Genomic DNA, 17,862 nt, shown 5'->3' on the forward strand with positions numbered 1-17,862 from the left:
CATCTTCACAATTTTTCTGCATTCCTCTTTCTCTTTATTAAAAGTACCCATTTGTCAGAGTCTTTATGAGCTCTACAAGAGAAATAAAGACGAATGTCTCCATAAGCAGACAGACCTATAAAATGGGCCTGAGCTGGGCTGGTGCATGGAGGAAGCTCCTTCTGTGAGACAGGCAGAGATGCAGTGGGGAGTGGAGACCCGGACAGCTTCTCTGGTGAAAATTCTAAATCATTTTAATTCAGTGACAACTGCATTATGCAAATGCATCCAGTCGTTTATAACAGTTACAGCTGTAATAGCTACGGGTTTTAGAGGCGCGGTGGGACTTTAATACAAAGATCCCCTGTTTCTTTTTTCTTCTGCAAAGGTGCTATGAAAATCACTGTCTGCGGCAGCAGAAACACCCTGAGCTGAACAGAGGCTCCTTTTTAGAAAATGGACCTGCAGAAGTATTTAACCGGAATGTTATCTTTTAATTAAAGCAGTGAAGGGTCCTGGGCAGCCCCGAAGGCCACAGGCAACAGAAAAATATCCTGTCTGTAAAACTAATCTTAAAAAGCAAATAGAGCTATTCTATGCTAATTATAGCCCTCACCTGAGGCGGAAATTATATATCCTTAGCACCAAGCTTGCTTTTTTGAAGGAGTCCAAAGAAGGGGAAAGATGTACATATTAAGACATAATAACATCATGGAACACTAAGAAGTTGTGTTTGCAATTTGCCATTGTGCTAAATGCTCTACATATTTTATTTTACGTCCCCAAATCTTGCAAGACAAGTTCTATTTTTTATCTCCACTTTACCGATGAGGCAACAGAAATAGAAAGATTGAACATATCTTCCAAGGCTCTTGTTTCACTAGCAGTAGAGCTAGTATGCAAGTCACTAGGTCCATGGTTACCAAACTGGGATCCTGGACCTGCTGTGTTGGTGGCTTTTCCTGTGGTGAGCTTTTTGGGGATGCAAACTCATGAGCCCTACCCCACCTGCTGAGTCAAATCTCTGGGGGCAGGGAGCAGTAAGCTGCTTTGAAGAATTTTCCTGAAGATTCCTAGGTATGTTTAAATGTGAGGACCTCCAAACTAATGCATGCCTTGTCTCACATGTTAGTAAACTCCTCATTTCCTCTTCCTAAAGACTGTGTACCTTCTGTCCTACTCTCATTCTGCCCCAGATTAAATGTCTCAGTTTTGCTGTTTAACCTGCCCGCTGCCTGCTTCAACCCCAGAAGCAGCCACGCTGACTTGAGGATGCCTTCTACAGACACTTTGGTTCAAGTAGGAGAAGTCACAGCTTACAGGGTCGGTGATTACAGTAAGCTGGGGAGGTGCTGGGAACTCCTGGAATCGATCCCCCTTAAACAGTCACCGCTTCGACTGCACTGTCTATGTGACACTTTATACCTTGGCATTACCTAGCCTTACAGATGTAGTCAGGGTTTGTTTCACAAAATGCATCTGTTGAGCTGTGTCATATTTTAACTGGAGCGTGGTTCACAGGCTCAGCGAATGCTAATGGACTAAAAAAGGAAGGTTCAACCAGGTGTTACTGTAAATAGGTGCTGAACTGCAATGGCCATAAATCAGGAAGGGCAGACAAGCAAATCCCCCAATATAATAAGGATTCCCAAGATTCATTCCCTGCATCTAGAATGGAAACATCAAGTGCAAGGTGTGGTGAAGTTCTGTTGTATTTTAAATGAAAAGTACTTAAAATTTATTTTGCTTACCATCTGCTTATGCCTACCCTGTGACAATCAGTTTGGCCCAGCAAAGATTTGAAAGATGGTATGGCATACCAAAAATCTGCAATATTAATTTCCCTAAAATCGCACACAAGCTGCCTCGTAGATAGAGTATCAGCCAAAACCAGAGACCCATTGAGAGCTGACTACAAGATTAATGACTTGTCCTGCACCGATTTCCTCTTATTAGCAATCAGTGGGTCTGTTCCATCTGTCATTTCCTTTGGAAAGAAAATGTGTGTTTAATTTCCCAGTAACTTCCAACTTGGCTTTGTAAAAAGAGTGACCTACGTACACTTGGTGACGACACCTTCCAAGTGAATTATGTTCGGGTGGTCAAACTGTCCCATGATGCTGGCCTCACTGAGGAAGTCTCTCCTCTGTTTGTCTGTATAACCAGCTTTCAGAGTCTTGATGGCCACACAGATCTCCCTCTTGCCAGGCACTTTGAGACGCCCACTGCACACTTCGCCAAATTCACCTTTGGGAGAGCAAAAAGATTCTATGATGGATTGTAACGCATTCAGGATGAAAGAGTAATAGCTAACACTTGTTGAGTGCACATCACATGCCACGCACCATGCTGGTGCTTTACAAAGATCACTGCATTGTGGTCTTCCCCAAACCCTTCCCCAAACCTTGCTATCATTAGCTCCATTTCATCAGAGAAATCTGAGGCTTCATGGAGAGCCTGCCCAAAGCCTTATAGTTAGCAAGAAGTAGAATATTGATAGCACACACTTTTTCATTGAGTTTCTTAAGAATAAAGTCAACATTGGCACCTAAGTTCTTTATAATACACAACATTTTATCCCTCAAATAAGGAAATCTCATGTACACAGATAGTTGTGCCTATAGACATACTAGCAATCTAATGATATATATTTATAAAACCCACATAAATAATTTTAATATTTACCCAGAAAACAGATGGTCGACACTTACCAACACCTATGACTTTTTCAATCTTAATACAGGATGCATCGATTTCTTTGGCGAATTCTCGAACTGCTTGGTTGGGATCTTCATATGTAAAGGGATCCACATAAGTTCTAACACCTGAGTAATGAACATGTGATAGGTTGACTGAACATTTCTCAGGAATCACTAGTACACTTCAGTAATATGTGTCTAAAAATACCTAGTACAAGAGAAGCTGGGTTAACTGTATGGTCCTTGACATGCAAAGATGTATAAATTCTTACTCTGGTTTGCTTTTGTGGGTAAAGTAAGAATTGTTAGCTACTTAAGAGGCCATAGCTCTACTGACTTCCCAGATTGTCTTCATACCTCAAGGACAATATCTTAAATAAAAAAAAAAAAAAACACACACACACACACACAAACAAAACACACACTAACCACTGTAGGAGAAGAGACTCTCTAAAAGGAAATCGGGAATGTGTTAGCAGAATAGTCTAAATCAATTGCTTTGATCTTTTTGTCCTTGAAACTAAGTCCTACCCAGCAACTTTGGCTATCTTCCTGTAGGAAAAATTATACAAACTTTCTTTGCTCATAGGCCCTGTCTACATGGTGTCATATTTTGCCCAATATCTGAAACAATGAAACACGTGACTGAGAATTAGCCAACTTAGGTTAATATAGTAAAGGGGTAATACAAGCTAGTTGACTTGAGATACAGTCTCTGCACTGTATCTCTGTTTTTACATTCTTTTGGAAAGAAGCTGCCCTAAGCAAAGATATTGAGGTTCACCTGGAAGCTTCAGGCAGAGATAATCATTATATCCTAATGAAATGAATTGGAATACCAGGAAGTGCAATTCAGCCTCACCTCATACCCACTTAAAAACTAAACATTTGAACCAAGAGGTGGAAGTTATTACTGGGAGCTTTCTACTGGAATTTGCATTTCTCCTCGTTGGAGCTCCTGGAGTATTGGGAGCCCTGAGAGCACGGAGCACCAGTTGGCCCAATCCCTTCGATTATTTACGCCTGTCAGTCTTGTCCTCGTCTCTGCACCTGCCATTATGAATAATCCACTTAAACTGGCATTTTCGTGTTACTTATTTTTCATGGATCATTTTTATTTTTAAACATATATTCCATTTGAACACTTAAAAGTATTGTTTTAGGAAGAAACCTGGGTGAACATCTTACATCCTTCATCACTTTTTATGATCTTGCTAGGAAATCTCCTTGGATATTTTTTCTTTTTCTTCCTGGTTTCCCCATTTTACCTCCCTGTGCTAAGATGTGTGACACTGACTGCATGAGGCTATTTAAATGTAAATAAGTTGTAAGCAAATTAATATAAAATCCCCTTCCTCATTCTCACATGCTACATTTCAATTATTCAATAGCATATGTGGCAATTGGCTAATGCGTTAGTGCAGCTATACAACAGTGGGGTCAAGTCATATAGAGCAGTGCTCTTGGATGATCACCAACCTTTTTTGCTGCCTTGCTTAACTCATTCTGGAGCCACTTCTTTGGATTTAACTTTGACCCCACTTAGAACACCAAATTAACTAGATTCCACTAGGAAATTATTGACAGTCACAACTTCTATACTATGTGCTGCAATTCTTTGATGAGTAGCAATTCCTGTTCTTTTTCTTTACTTCCCTTCCAATTTTTAGCTTATATGAGAAAAATTATCTTGCCCTGCCCCTCCTCTTACCAGAATGAGCCAGCTAGACCAACACTTTTTTAGTAAAAAAGAAGAATCTAATGGCATTTCTTCCCACCTTACCTCTATCTTCAATCTTAAATAATCCTAAATCACTTACTGTCATTTGATACCATGGAAATCCATGGTTTGGATGAAGGAGACATAATTTAATACTAATAGCCACATGGATAGGATGTAAGCACTTCTCAACTACAAAACATGAGACAGTCCTCTACAAAGAAAATTATTTTAAATTCATTTACATACCTTGATTTAAATGTTTCTCTTCATCTGCTTCTTGTTTTGCTTTACTGTATTTACTCCGTCTATTTAAAAAAAGTTTATAAAAGGAATATTATTTTCCTCCAAAATAAAAGCTGTAACACAAGCCATAAGATATTTTCTTTGCTACCGCAAGTAAAATGAGGTAAATATGCTATGCACATTTCATTGACAAGAAAACTGAGGGTTCTCAGAGCTGAAATGACAGGGTTAATAACTTGTCACCTGGGTATTGGGTCTTGGTTTCAAGCTCATGCTGTTAAGAGTCCAGAGAGTCTGCCCTTAACTACAGTTTTAAATATAAAGCAAGTAGTCTATAAAATAATTATAATTTCAAATTCCCAAAGGACATTTTTATCTCATTGGAGGAAAGATTATTGGCTATAATATTTATATATTACAAATCACATGTTTAGTATCTGACAAGACAAAGTAAGTTCTGTTTCTATAACCACCAACTATTCTCACCACTATCTATTCTCCCCAACTTACTGTAGTATCATATGCAACATTTTTTCAAAAGATTCATTTATTGATTTGATAGGCAGAGTGGGAGTGAGAGAGAGAGAAATCTTTCATATGCTGGTTCACTCCTCAGATAAACTCAACAATCGGGGCTGGGCCTGGCTGAAGCCAGGAACCAGAAACTCCATCCTGGCCTCCCACATGGGTAGTAGGGATCCAGTATTTGCAACATCTTCTGTTGCCTTCCCAGGGGCATTAGCTAGAAACTGAATCAAAAGTGGAGTAGCAGGCCGGCGCCGTGGCTTAACAGGCTAATCCTCTGCCTTGTGGCGCTGGCACACTGGGTTCTAGCCCCGGTTGGGGTGCCGAATTCTATCCCAGTTGCCCCTCTTCCAGGCCAGCTCTCTGCTATGGCCCGGGAAGGCAGTGGAGGATGGCCCAAGTCCTTGGGCCCTGCACCCGCATGGAAGACCAGGAGAAGCACCTGGCTCCTGGCTTCAGATCAGCACAATGCGCCGGCCGCAGCGGCCATTGGAGGGTGAACCAGCAGCAAAAAGGAAGACCTTTCTCTCTGTGTCTCTCTCTCACTATCCATTCTGCCTGTCAAAAAAAAAAAAAAAAAGTGGAGTAGCTGGGACTTAAACCATCATGCTGATACAGAATACCAGCATCACAAGTGGTAGTTTAACCTGACTTTTTTTTAAAAAAATCATTTATTTATTTGACAGGAAGAAAGAAGGAATGCCTTCTGATAGTACACTCCCCAAATGCCAATAGGAACAGGGCTGGACCAGGGGTCTGACGCCAAGAACCAGGTTCGAAATCTAAGTCTCCCATGTGGATTGCAAAGATCCAGTCACTTGAGACATCACCACTGTGATGCACAGTACGTATTAGCAAGAAGATGGAATCAGGAGCTGGGAACCGAATCCAGGCATGCTGATGTGGGATGTGGGCGTCTTAACCACTAGGCTAAACATGTACCCTTAATGATACTCTTAAAACAATAGTCTCTGATTCTTGGTTTCAACACTGCATACAAATTCCTAAATTATTAGTGAAAATCTAAAAGTTCAATGTTTACTTTGTGCTGGGTTATATTCCTTAAGTTTATAGAAAACTAACAAGGGTAAAATGATAAGATTTCATTTGCTTTGCCTAATTCTCCTTCAATAACATGATGTATGTTCTCAAAGTTGGCATTCTGCCACTATGTCCTTTTGGAATGAGATATAGTTTGTTTAAAAAAGTTTTGGGAATTAGAAATCTCATTTGAAACTCGAATCAGGGAGATGCAGGGGCCTTCAAAAAGTTCATGGAATTTGCATATTATCTTTTAATTCTATTTTTTCCAACAACTTTTTCAAGTACCCTCACATACTTAACAATGTATCACTTATAAGAACTAGTAAATCAACTCATGTCTCATGAGTCAAAAATGTTAAATATATATAAATCTTGAATCATGGCCAGCACCGCAGCTCACTTGGTTAATCCTCTGCCTGTGGCACCAGCACCCCAGTTCTAGTCCCGGTTGGGGTGCCGGATTCTGTCCTGGTTGCCCCTCTTCCAGTCCAGCTCTCTGCTGTGGCCCAGGAAGGCAGTGGAGGATGGCCCAAGTGCTTGGGCCCTGCACCCGCATGGGAGACCAGGAGGAAGCGCCTGGCTCCTGGGTTTGGATTGGTGCAGCGTGCTGGCCACAGCGTGCCAGCCGTAGTGGCCATTTGGAGGGTGAACCAACGGAAGGAAGACCTTTCTCTCTGTTTCTCTCTCTCTCACTGTCTAACTCTGCCTGTCCAAAAAATAAAAAATAAAAAAATAAAAAAAAAATCTTGAATCATGAGAATATATATCAACTCAGAGAACTGAAAAAACAATTCGGCTCTCTAAAGTTTGGAAAGTTGAGACCCAACTTCCAAAATGTAAAATTTTCCTGTCAAAATGTAAAATTTACACGGGTATTTGTAATCATCTTGTGTTTTCTTAGTGATTCAGAGACAAGGTAAGTCAAAATTCTCGCAGGTGAGGACACGGACACTGTGAGTTGAGGAAAATTTTCTTGAGGCACAGAATGACTGGGCCGCATGGTCTGGTCAGAATCTACCCTGGACTCCTGAACTCTGAGCACACAGAAAGTAAGGAAGATCATGTAAGAGAGGAAACAAGAGACCTGAAGGAGCCAGGCAGTGGCAGTCCAAGCACTATCACAAGGAGTCAGGGAGCAAGGCAATGACAGGCACGTGTGCAACCAGAGAGGCAGCCCAAGGAGCATCACATGTGCAGATGCTTCCCTCCCACATTGCTCTTCGAATTGCAGGAACCAGCTCACCAACCAGACCCACAGAGCCTACAGATGTTCCTCTGCACAGATAATTCTCTTGCAAATAATAATACTTTGCACTTTTACACTGCATTTAACTTTTCAAAGTGTTCTCATCACATGTATTATCTCCTCCCCCAGCTGTTTGCAAAGCAGGAACCAGCTTAGCAAAACAGAGACCACAGTTACTACAGTCAACTGCAAAGTGCATATTTCCATCCCAAATAATAGCTTACAATTTCCTTTGTGTTTAACTTTTCAAAGAGCCTTCAAAGGATCTATTATTTAATTGCAACTTCAAGACAACCTTATGAAAGCAAAGCAATCCAGTGGACAGACACACATTCAGTTCCACTATACAGATCAGAACAGAGAGCTGGGGAGAGGGTAGATGAATCACCCATGCCCTTTTTGTGCAAGAACAGGATTTTCTATGTGTCCTGATCCAGCCAAGACTTCACAGTGCCTCTCCTAGTGGAGATGTAGTTACCTAAGGGCATCTATCTTGTGGGAGTTAGTTATAAATAATACTACATTGTATATCGGGAGTTCTACTTAAGTTGGATTCAACTGCTCTTGAAATCCATTACTTAAACATTTAAATACCCTGAAACCAAACAACTTCTTGTGAAAGAAAGAGTGTCAAACTCTTTCCCTTCACCATCTCCTTTCCCATCTTTCAAAGAAAACACAAAAGTAGTTCAAAAGTTTATGGAAAAATAGCAATCAAAGATAAATTTGGTGCAAAAATTTTGAAATCTGTGCATAGTTTTCTCATAACACATTTTCTATGAACTCTTTGAAGACCTTTTGTATGCTAAACCTTATATGGAGTAGATTAAAGTTATTTCTGCAAAAATGCAAGAAAAAAGGGAAAGAAGGGGGGGTTGAGGGAGGGATGGAAATATTATTTTCTTAGAACTGTACCTATGAAATACATAAAATCTGTTCTCTTTATATTAATAAATTTTTTTAAAAGTTAGATCAGGAACTACTAAAACAACATTATTGTAAGTCAGGAAAATACCATGGCTGGGGCCTAAGAGTCCTGCCTGCCTGGAGATTTGTCTTACCAGGGTTCTTAAAAATCACTATTTAAAACTACGAATATATCTGTTAAAGCACTTAGATATTGAATACTGATTTGAATTTCTTTCCTTTAAGAAGAGAGAAAAATTTCATAAAGCAAGAAAGCTTTGGTACCCACTTTAAATTGTCAGTGTGTTTGTTCAAAACCTGGTTTATACCATACAGACAAGTGGCTGAAGCTCTCTGTTTTACATCAAGCTCATTCATCAAGCATGGACAAAGCCAGAGGAAATGTAAAATGGCAGGGTCGTTAATTCTGAGACTCACATGCCCATCCCTTCCTCAGCCTTCTAAACACAGAAGGAGGAATTAAGTCCACAGCGAAGGTGCATTTTTAAAAACACTACTTAGAGTGTATTTGGAGGGGAGGATCCTGGGAGTACAGGGAATGCTGAAAAAGAAACACAGGGATTACTGTTCAGAGGCTAATTATAGCCCATGAACTCTTTCATAATACCTTGAAAGCAAAAATGCCTGTGTCCCCTTCTACCTTTGTCACCTGATGACCCTTTCTGTTTGGTTCAGGGGAGGATAATGTGGCCTGTTATTGTCTCAAGAAAGAAAGCCCATTGAAGCTTACTGTTGGGTCAGCCAGCCGGGAGGAACCACAGGGCCTAAAGTGCTAAGTCTTAATTGACATCCCAGAAAGATCACCTCAACAGCAGAGGAAACCTTTGTTGAATTGTTTCTAATTACGAGGACATGGACAAGCTGATTAGAAAAGCGAAGAAGAGGAGTGGCTTGTTAATGAATGCTGCAGAAGTTAACACGGAACCTCTCAGCTGCAGGTTTGGAAAGGGCCAACTGAACAGGTGAAACATTGAAAGCGTGAGCTCCCCGTGGTCACAGGAGGGTAATCAGGGTATTCACTGACGCTGTGGATGAACGGCATGAGTTCTCCCAACACATGTGTTGTTTTTGGAATCTTGGCTATTCAATAAAACAAACAAAACTGAGCCATGGGAGCGAGGTAGAGACCTAGACTAAACCTTGCTTTTATTAAAATGCTAACTTGCCCTGTCAAGTGGACAGATTTGACTGATGTGGTTCACTGTTCCAAAATTAATTAGTAAAAGGTAAGTAATCCATTCAGCTAAAGTGCAGATTAAAGAAGATAAAGCAAAGCAATACTGAGGTGGCTCCAGGAGGGCTGTCTCCAGCGCTTATCACCCATGAAGATTCATAGAAGCCATCCTTCTGTTTCCCCTTCCTTAAGTTGTCATTGTTCTTGCACCGAATGATGTCTAAATGTTTTTTATGAGCAGCATTTTGAAATGGTTGGAATTGAACCCTACAATTGCACACCAGTTGTTTAGAAATGTTATCAAGGTCCCATCTGTCCTCTAATTGTGTGAATTTGCATGACTTCATCAGGCCCCATTTAGGCTCACATTGAAGTGTGTTCATTCTTATATGATCATAATATTCCAAGGAAGAAAATTAGGGCACAAGGGAAGACAGATACAGGCTGAGTTTCTAATGTTTCAGCATTACACAAGCTGTTAGCTCGAAAGCCAAAAATCTTAACCTTCAATAAGCAAAGAAAACTACCCAGCACAACTCCGACGTTATATTGTGGCTAGACCTGCACATCAATTGATAGACTACAGATCTCATCTACATCACTAGGAGACAACATTTTGGTTTGATAGAACTGCCAATGTCAGCTTTTTATACAGGTCAAGGTTTTTAGTGAAGACCACATTAAAGCTACCCATGCCACCGTTAAGTCAGGAGAGCTGGATTCCTATCCTGGTCAGGCAACTATCTTATTGTATGACCTTGGTTTAACTTCTTCAGGCCTCAAGTACCTAAAGTGTTTGTGGTTTTTGTGTGTGTCAGAGAGAAAGAGAGAGAATTTTGCCATAGCCTTTTTTTTTTTTTTGAAATCAATTCACTCTTTTTTCTTTAGTCAGGTAGCAGATGCACTCTATAACCTTAAAATAAATGGAAACTCAGTATCACCGGCAATCATTAAAAGGTCAATATAAAAGCAGTTTCGGACCAGTTATCAATATAAAAGCAGTATCTGACCAGTTATCAATCAATACTTCCCCTGATCACCCGAGGACTCATCTTGTCTTCTAGTCCTTTCTCATATTTGAACATTAAAATACGATTTGGGAAAAACATATTGGTCTAAAATAATCTGAATTAATATTAGATTGGAATGTTTTTGAAGGTAACTTGATGAAATCACAAATACAAAAGGGAGAGGGTGTTAGAGAAATTTAACACCAATTCAATCATTAGTCCTAGAGGTTATGTTCTTACAATCGCATTTTATGATGTCATTGTTAACAGTCCTTTTAAATCTCACTTTAAAAAGCAATTAAAGGGCCGGTGCTGCTGCTCACTAGGCTAATCTTCCACCTTGCATCGCCAGCACACTGGGTTCTAGTCCCGGTCGGGGCGCCGGATTCTATCCCGGTTGCCCCTCTTCCAGGCCAGCTCTTTGCTGTGGCCAGGGAGTGCAGTGGAGGATGGCCCAAGTGCTTGGGCCCTGTACCCCATGGGAGACCAGGAGAAGCACCTTGCTCCTGCCATCGGATCAGCGCGGTGCCATTGGAGGGTGAACCAACAGCAAAGGAAGACCTTTCTCTCTGTCTCTCTCTCTCTCACTATCCACTCTGCCTATCAAAAAAAAAAAAAAAAAAAGGAAGCAATTAAAAAAATGGTTACACTGTGAAGATCACAAATAACATACAAGTGTAATCAATAGGGAAATGGTGTTTGTCTGCTAATCAAATGTATCTCTGCAGTAGGATTGGGATAAAATTTCTAGGTACAACATCACATAGAATACAAGAAGTGTTGTACCTAAAAAGAATCAAGAAAGCACTAGACAACAAGTCCAACTGGGTGCTCTGGAAAGCTGACAGAGTCCTAAAATTATAACTTGAGTGACGAGGAATACAAATTCCAAATTGTGATGTTTTATTGCACTGTACAGTGACTATAGACAACAATGATGTACTGCATATTTTTCTAAAATAAATCTAGAAGAAAGGATTTTTAATGTTTTCACAAAAGGAAATGATAAATGAGTAGATAGGTATGTTTACCTTGATTTGAACATTACACAATATTCAATGAATCAGAAAATCACATGGTACTGCATAATATGCAAATTTTATGTCTATTAAAATTTTTTTAATGTAAGTTAATTTACTTCACATAAGGTGGCTCAAAACAACAATATACCAACATACTTTGTACGTCTCATGTTATATACATAAATAAATTACATAAAGTTAGCAGTCTGTCTCTTTAAATGTTTACAGATTTAAGTTGTCCAAAAGAAAAATAGTAAATCTCATGGAAAAACATTGGAGATCATTCTGCGTGCTTTAAGTGTATATTCCTCAGTATAAAGTGAATGCAATGAAATAAATGAAACAGTTGCCATTAGAAAATAAAATCTAGCAAGATACCAACTATAAATCTGAAGCTATTTCCTTTCTTAAAGGACAAATTAATACCAAAAGGATGCTCTTTTTGAGGTTATTAGAAGGATTGACATTTTCCCAGTATGTGAGTTTTTTGTCCATCTGTTTTGTGAAAACAAAAAAACAAAAATAAAACCTTGCGCGCTACCAACGGGCACCCTACAAGGAGATCAGATCTGGCTCTAGCATCCTTTCTGGCATCGGCAGCTGCACCATCAAAGGACCTGACTCAGGTCTTACAGGATAGGAGTTTAGTCTGCTGCCTTTTCATTCTGCTAGCTGACGTCTGGTAAGATTATTTCAGGGGTACCATTTACTTTCTTTCGCTTATACTCTCCCTGAAAGCTGGGGCCAGATTTTTGCCAGTACAACCTGTCTTCTCTCTGCCACCTGTTCATATCCCATTTAAACATTTTTCGTTCAAGATAAGAGCAGACAACCTGCATGGGGAAAAGAATTGGCTGAGCGTGCATCAGCGGCTGCAAGCCTGTCAGCTACCTGGCTCCAGGCAGCCCTTCCCATGACAGCTTTATGGCTGACACTAAAGAAGAATCAATATGAGGGCAAGGGGTTGACATTTCATTTTCTAAAAAGTGATCCATTGAGGACCAATCACCAAGCAGTGTTTATCAGCCTTGGGAAGTGACATTTTTTTTAATGGGGGAGAAGGGACAAGAATCATCGCTGGGTAACTCGACAGGCTCAATTCTCTGGGGTGGGGACTCATAATTGGAAATCCGATGTGCCTGCTATCAATCCTGCCTTATATAATAAAGTGATCAATACAAGCAGAAAAGGAATTAAGTCATCAAGTTCGAGGATGCTATGTTCTATAGATACAGCTTTTAATAATCTTGTCTCGCCACATTACAGTTTCATGTATTTTCTCTTTCTTTTCATCAAAGTCAATGTTTTAAGCAGAACATCTGAAAGAAACTTGTGAGGCAACTTGATTCTAATTACCTTGGTTTGACTATCGCACATAGAGCTACTTAAAATGAAAAAAGAAATGAAAATGAACGAAACATTTAAAGTAAATCTGCAGCAAAGCTAGACTACAACTGGAAAATGTTTCCAATGCAACAAACACATGTATCAAAGAGCTGCTCAAGTCAAAGATAAAACCCACTTTCTGCAAAGAAACATTCTCTCATATGGTTCTGAGAGTCACATATGGTGCTGGCCTCTGGTCAAGTGGTTTTGTTTTGTTTTGTTTTTGAGATCGCGGTAAGTTTTTTTCTATTTTTACACTTTTATTTATTTTATTTTGTATTTTCTGATAACAAAGATTGTTAAAACTGCAAAAATTTCAAGCACAGAAATATGTAATACTGAAAGCAAATGCCTATGTAGTTTTTGCACACTCCCTCCTCCTGTCTCCTGCACCACACTATCACATGGCTATATACTAATACACAGAGATCCTCACATGTTTACATGCATGGCCCACGCACATACTCAAAATGAAGACAATAGACAAGGAAGAGGCCCATCATGATCAACTACAAAAATCAAATGCCATGGAAGGAAAGAACACTGAAGACTCAAATTCTTCTCAGGTCAAGCTGAAGTCCTGAAGGCTGAGATATACTTGTACACAGATACACTGAGCATATCAGTATCTTTATGAGTGAATATTGTAGCCAGAGGGGTGAGCATTTATTGTGGATTTAATTTCTCTGAGATGGATCTTCCTGCTCTAATCAAGCACACCTAGTTACAGACGTTGCATCAAAAACAATGAACACAATGACAAATATAGATGCTTACACGGGATGAGGAGTTGTCCATTATGTGTTATTATTGCAGTTAACATAATTGGTTTCTATAAAGCAGTACATTTTGGAGATTGAGGATGGAGGCATGATATTAAGAAATGCATGTGACACAGGGACTATTCAGGAAAACTAGGATGTATGGTCATCAAACTAATTATAATGTACATCAAATTGAAATAAGATAACATAGGGAAAACTTCAGGACATTGGAATAGGCAAGGATTTTTTTGTATCAAACCCCAAAACAAAGGAAATAAAAACAAAAATAAGCTAATGAAATTTCATCAAGCTAAAGAGCTTTTGCACAACCAAGGAAACAAATCATAGAATGAAGAGACAGCCTAAAAAATGGGAGAAAATATTTGTAACTTATACATTTGTAACTTATACATCCAAACTAGAGGTTCATATCCAGAATGTATAAAAAATTCAAACAACTCAATAGCAAAAAGACAAACAATCTGATTTAAAAATATTCAATAGATCTAAATAGACACTTCTCAAAGGAAGACCAGCAAATGGCCATCAGCTATATGAAACAATGCTCCACAGCTCTAATCATCAGATAACTGCAAATCAAAATCACAATGACATATCACCTTACTCCCTATACAATTGGCTATTATAATAAAAAAAAAAGATATCATGTGTTGTCAAGAAAAAGGAGAAAGGACAACTCTTTGCACACTGCTGGTGGGACTGTAAATTAGAGCAATCATTGGGGAAAACATTATGGAGTTTCCTAAATAAACTAAAAGAACTACCGTATGATTCAGTAATCGCACTTCTGAATATATATCCAAGGGAAATAAAATTCACTTGTGAATGAGACATCTGTGGGGTCAGCTTTGCGGTACTGTGGGTAAAACCACCACTTGGGACATCAGGATCCCATATGGGCACCTGTGCCAGTCTTGGCTGTTCCATTTCCTATACAGTGAAATAGGAGATGGAAGATTTCTCCTTCTTTCTCTCCCTCTATTTCTCTCTCTCTTTCTCTGTGGGTAATTCTGACTTTCAAATAAATAAATCTTTAATAAAAGAAGTAACTGCATTTCTATGGTTATTGTAGCACTGTTCACAATAGCCAGGAAATAGAAGCAGCTTAAGTGTTCATTAACTAATGAATGGATAAAGAAAATGTGGTATGTATACATAATAGAATATTACTCTGCCATAAAAAGGATGAAATATTGTCATCTGGATGGAACTGGAGATCATCATGTTAAATGAGAAAAGCCAAGCACAGAAAGACAAATACCACATGATCTCTTTCATATGTAGAGACTAAGAAAACATGGGTGATCTCACAGAAGTTAAAAATGTAAGTGTGGTTACCAGAGTCTGGGGAGGGAATTGGGATGAGGAAAGGGGGATTGACAGGTACAGGGTATAACTACACAAGAGTAAGAAGTTCTGGAGTTCTACTGCATACTAGGGTAGAGAAAATAATTTATTTTACTATATATTTCTCTAAAAACCTGGAATATAGAGTTTTTAAATGTTTTCACTATTATGAAATGTTAAATGCCTGAAACCATACGTATTTTTACCCTGATTAGACATTATCTAATGTATAATGCGATAAAGCATCACATTGTACCCTACAAATGCTTACACCTTTTTATATCCATTATTTCTTTTAAAATAGTTATGTTTTAAAAACTGAAGTAGGGGCAGCGTTGTTGCATAGTGGGTAAAGTAGTTGCCTGAGGTGCCGGTTCGAGTCCCGGATGCTTCATCCTTGATCCAGCTCCCTGCTAATGTGCCTGGGAAGGCAGCCTCAGAAGGCCCAAGTGCTTGAGCCTCTGTACCCATGTAGGAGACCCAGAATAAGCTCCTGGTTCCTGGCTCCAGTTTGGCCCAGCTCCTGCTGTAGTGGCCATCTGGGGAGTGAACCAGTAAATGGAAGAACTCTCTTAGTCTCCTCCCACTCTCTCTCCCTCTATTTTCTCCTCTTTCTGTAATTGTGCTTGTCAAATAAATAAATCTTTAAAACAACAACAACAGTGAAGTAAAGGCAGGGTGGCTTGCTCAGGCCCACGCAAACAGCTAAATGTGCTGTTGTCACATTCATGAATTCATCAGCAGACAGAGAAGGACAACGCAACAGACAGACTGAGAGCCAAGCATGTGTACTGGGGGACCAGTAGTAGGTCTATCGACCACAATGGCAACATTATGAACCTGGACAACAACTGAATTTTTCTTCATGTCATTTTCATCTTCTAAAACATGAACAACTTTATATTTAGGAGGATCACTTTAACATTCCCCAGGTTCTGCTTTTTTTTTTTTTTTCACCAAAAAACCCACACTGTGAAACAACTGAGGGTATATGGACGTGAAGGTCAGAGGAAGGGCGAATCCTTACACATAAGGGACAAATGGCTTAGGGGTCCATATCAATGATAATTCCCTTTTATAAACCCTTCTTTTATTTATTTGAAAGGCTGGGCAACAGGACGTAGTGAATAGGTGGAAGGACTTAATTCTTAACACAAAGGAAAACGGATTCAAAAGAATATGCATTGTTATTTCTCCCTCTTTTTTAGATTTTGCTTTTCACATATCAAGTTAATCTGTATATTGTAATCTGAAAGTTTAGATTCATTTCCAAAAGCAGTGCCAAATCTAGCATGTGCTCAATGAATATTCTCTAGAAATGCTAATTGCTTTTCCTGAGAGAAGACTGAGCATGGGACCCATTCTTTCGCTTTAGTTATCAGTATTGTTAACCAGTATCATGTTGAAGCACCTACTGAATGCTTAATTATCTACTTGGACTATTGATGTTCTCCTGTCAATAACCTGTGGAGGCAGATAATGATTATCCCTATGAGATAAAAGAGAAATGAAGACTAAACGAAATTAAGTAATGTGGCAGAGAGATGCCAGAGCTCAAGTTTAGGACCAAGGTTTTATATAAAGGCTTTTCTTGCCTTTGGCAGTAAGTCCAGGCTTAGAGAGGGAAAAATGTAGTGCTGTGCAGCCTACATTATCTAGACAGTGCCCACTGGCTTTTCAACTTGGTTTTCTGGAATTTCTTAGGTCTTCCCCTTACTTTGCACCAGAGCACAGACTGCACCTCTAATAGGAATACTGAAGATTACAGCAACAAGGAGGGAATCTGGGATGCAAATGCAAAGTTTATGATGCTAATCAAAAGCCTCCGCTTTGTGTGCAGAAGAAAAAAAAGACTTCTTCATAAAAACCAGGAAGGTGGGACATGCAGTGCTTACCTCCTGCTGATGACAAAAGCTGCAATGAGGATGACCACCAGCACCACACTGCCGGAGACAGAGACCAGAAGGACTGTGGAGTTGGCCCCATCTCCGATGATCCGGGAAGGCACTAGGAATGACAGTTACACAAGGGTCACCTTTGAGAAGGTCTGAAGAGTAGAGCTTCTGATTGGGGTACAATTTTCAACTTTCTAAAGCCTCCTGGTTCAGTATTCATGCAACAGCATTTTCCAAGACAACCTTTATGCATGAAGAGCTTAAATCAGAACACTCACTAAATCCTATGGTAAACACAATTCATTGCTTTTTCTTCTTTACTTTTTATCTCCACCTTAACTCTTACACAATGATCAGATGTATTGCTTAGTGAGAAAGACACTTGAAGATTTCAGAAATAACAAAGTTACCAAAACCCAGCCCACCTCAAAAGCTCTTCCTCCTTGTAGCCTTGCTGGAAAGTCAAAGAAGATGTCACTCCTCTTCAGAGGATTCTACTTTTTCTTCTACTATGCTTTGTTCCTACTGTATTTAATAATGTGCAAATAAATTACTCTCTAGAATTGATGTTGAAAATTGTGGCTCACAATCTCCTTATCAAGTAGGCCAAATTTTGGATTATTGAGGAGATAGAGATATCATATGCCAAGTGCTTATTCATGTGTAGGTCTCTCTATAAACATTTTTAGTCAATCAATCAGTAAATCCAATTCACAATGCTGAAAGATTTGCTATGTTTGTCCATTAAAAAAAAAAAAAGACAGATCAGACACTTTCATGAAAAATCCTCTTCTCCAAATAGAGAGAGGTTTTCTAAGTTATGAACATTCCCTATCTTATTTTAAGCAATGCTCATT

General features: G+C 39.3%; 1 protein-coding gene across 3 annotated transcripts in view; it reads right to left on the minus strand.

The window, feature by feature from the left end:
• The window catches only part of EPHA4 (EPH receptor A4), a 152,034-nt gene that overhangs the window by 19,878 nt on the left and 114,294 nt on the right, over positions 1-17,862 (minus strand). For all 3 annotated transcript variants that reach the window (XM_062192755.1, XM_062192775.1, XM_062192764.1), the window contains 4 exons: positions 17,006-17,117; positions 4,648-4,706; positions 2,691-2,804; positions 2,041-2,226 (listed from right to left, as the gene is read on the minus strand). In XM_062192755.1, coding sequence (XP_062048739.1) covers positions 2,041-2,226; positions 2,691-2,804; positions 4,648-4,706; positions 17,006-17,117 — 471 coding nt within the window. The remainder of the gene's footprint in view (positions 1-2,040; positions 2,227-2,690; positions 2,805-4,647; positions 4,707-17,005; positions 17,118-17,862) is intronic.

This window comes from Lepus europaeus, chromosome 1 (assembly GCF_033115175.1).
Source record: "Lepus europaeus isolate LE1 chromosome 1, mLepTim1.pri, whole genome shotgun sequence".
Lineage (NCBI taxonomy): Eukaryota > Metazoa > Chordata > Mammalia > Lagomorpha > Leporidae > Lepus > Lepus europaeus.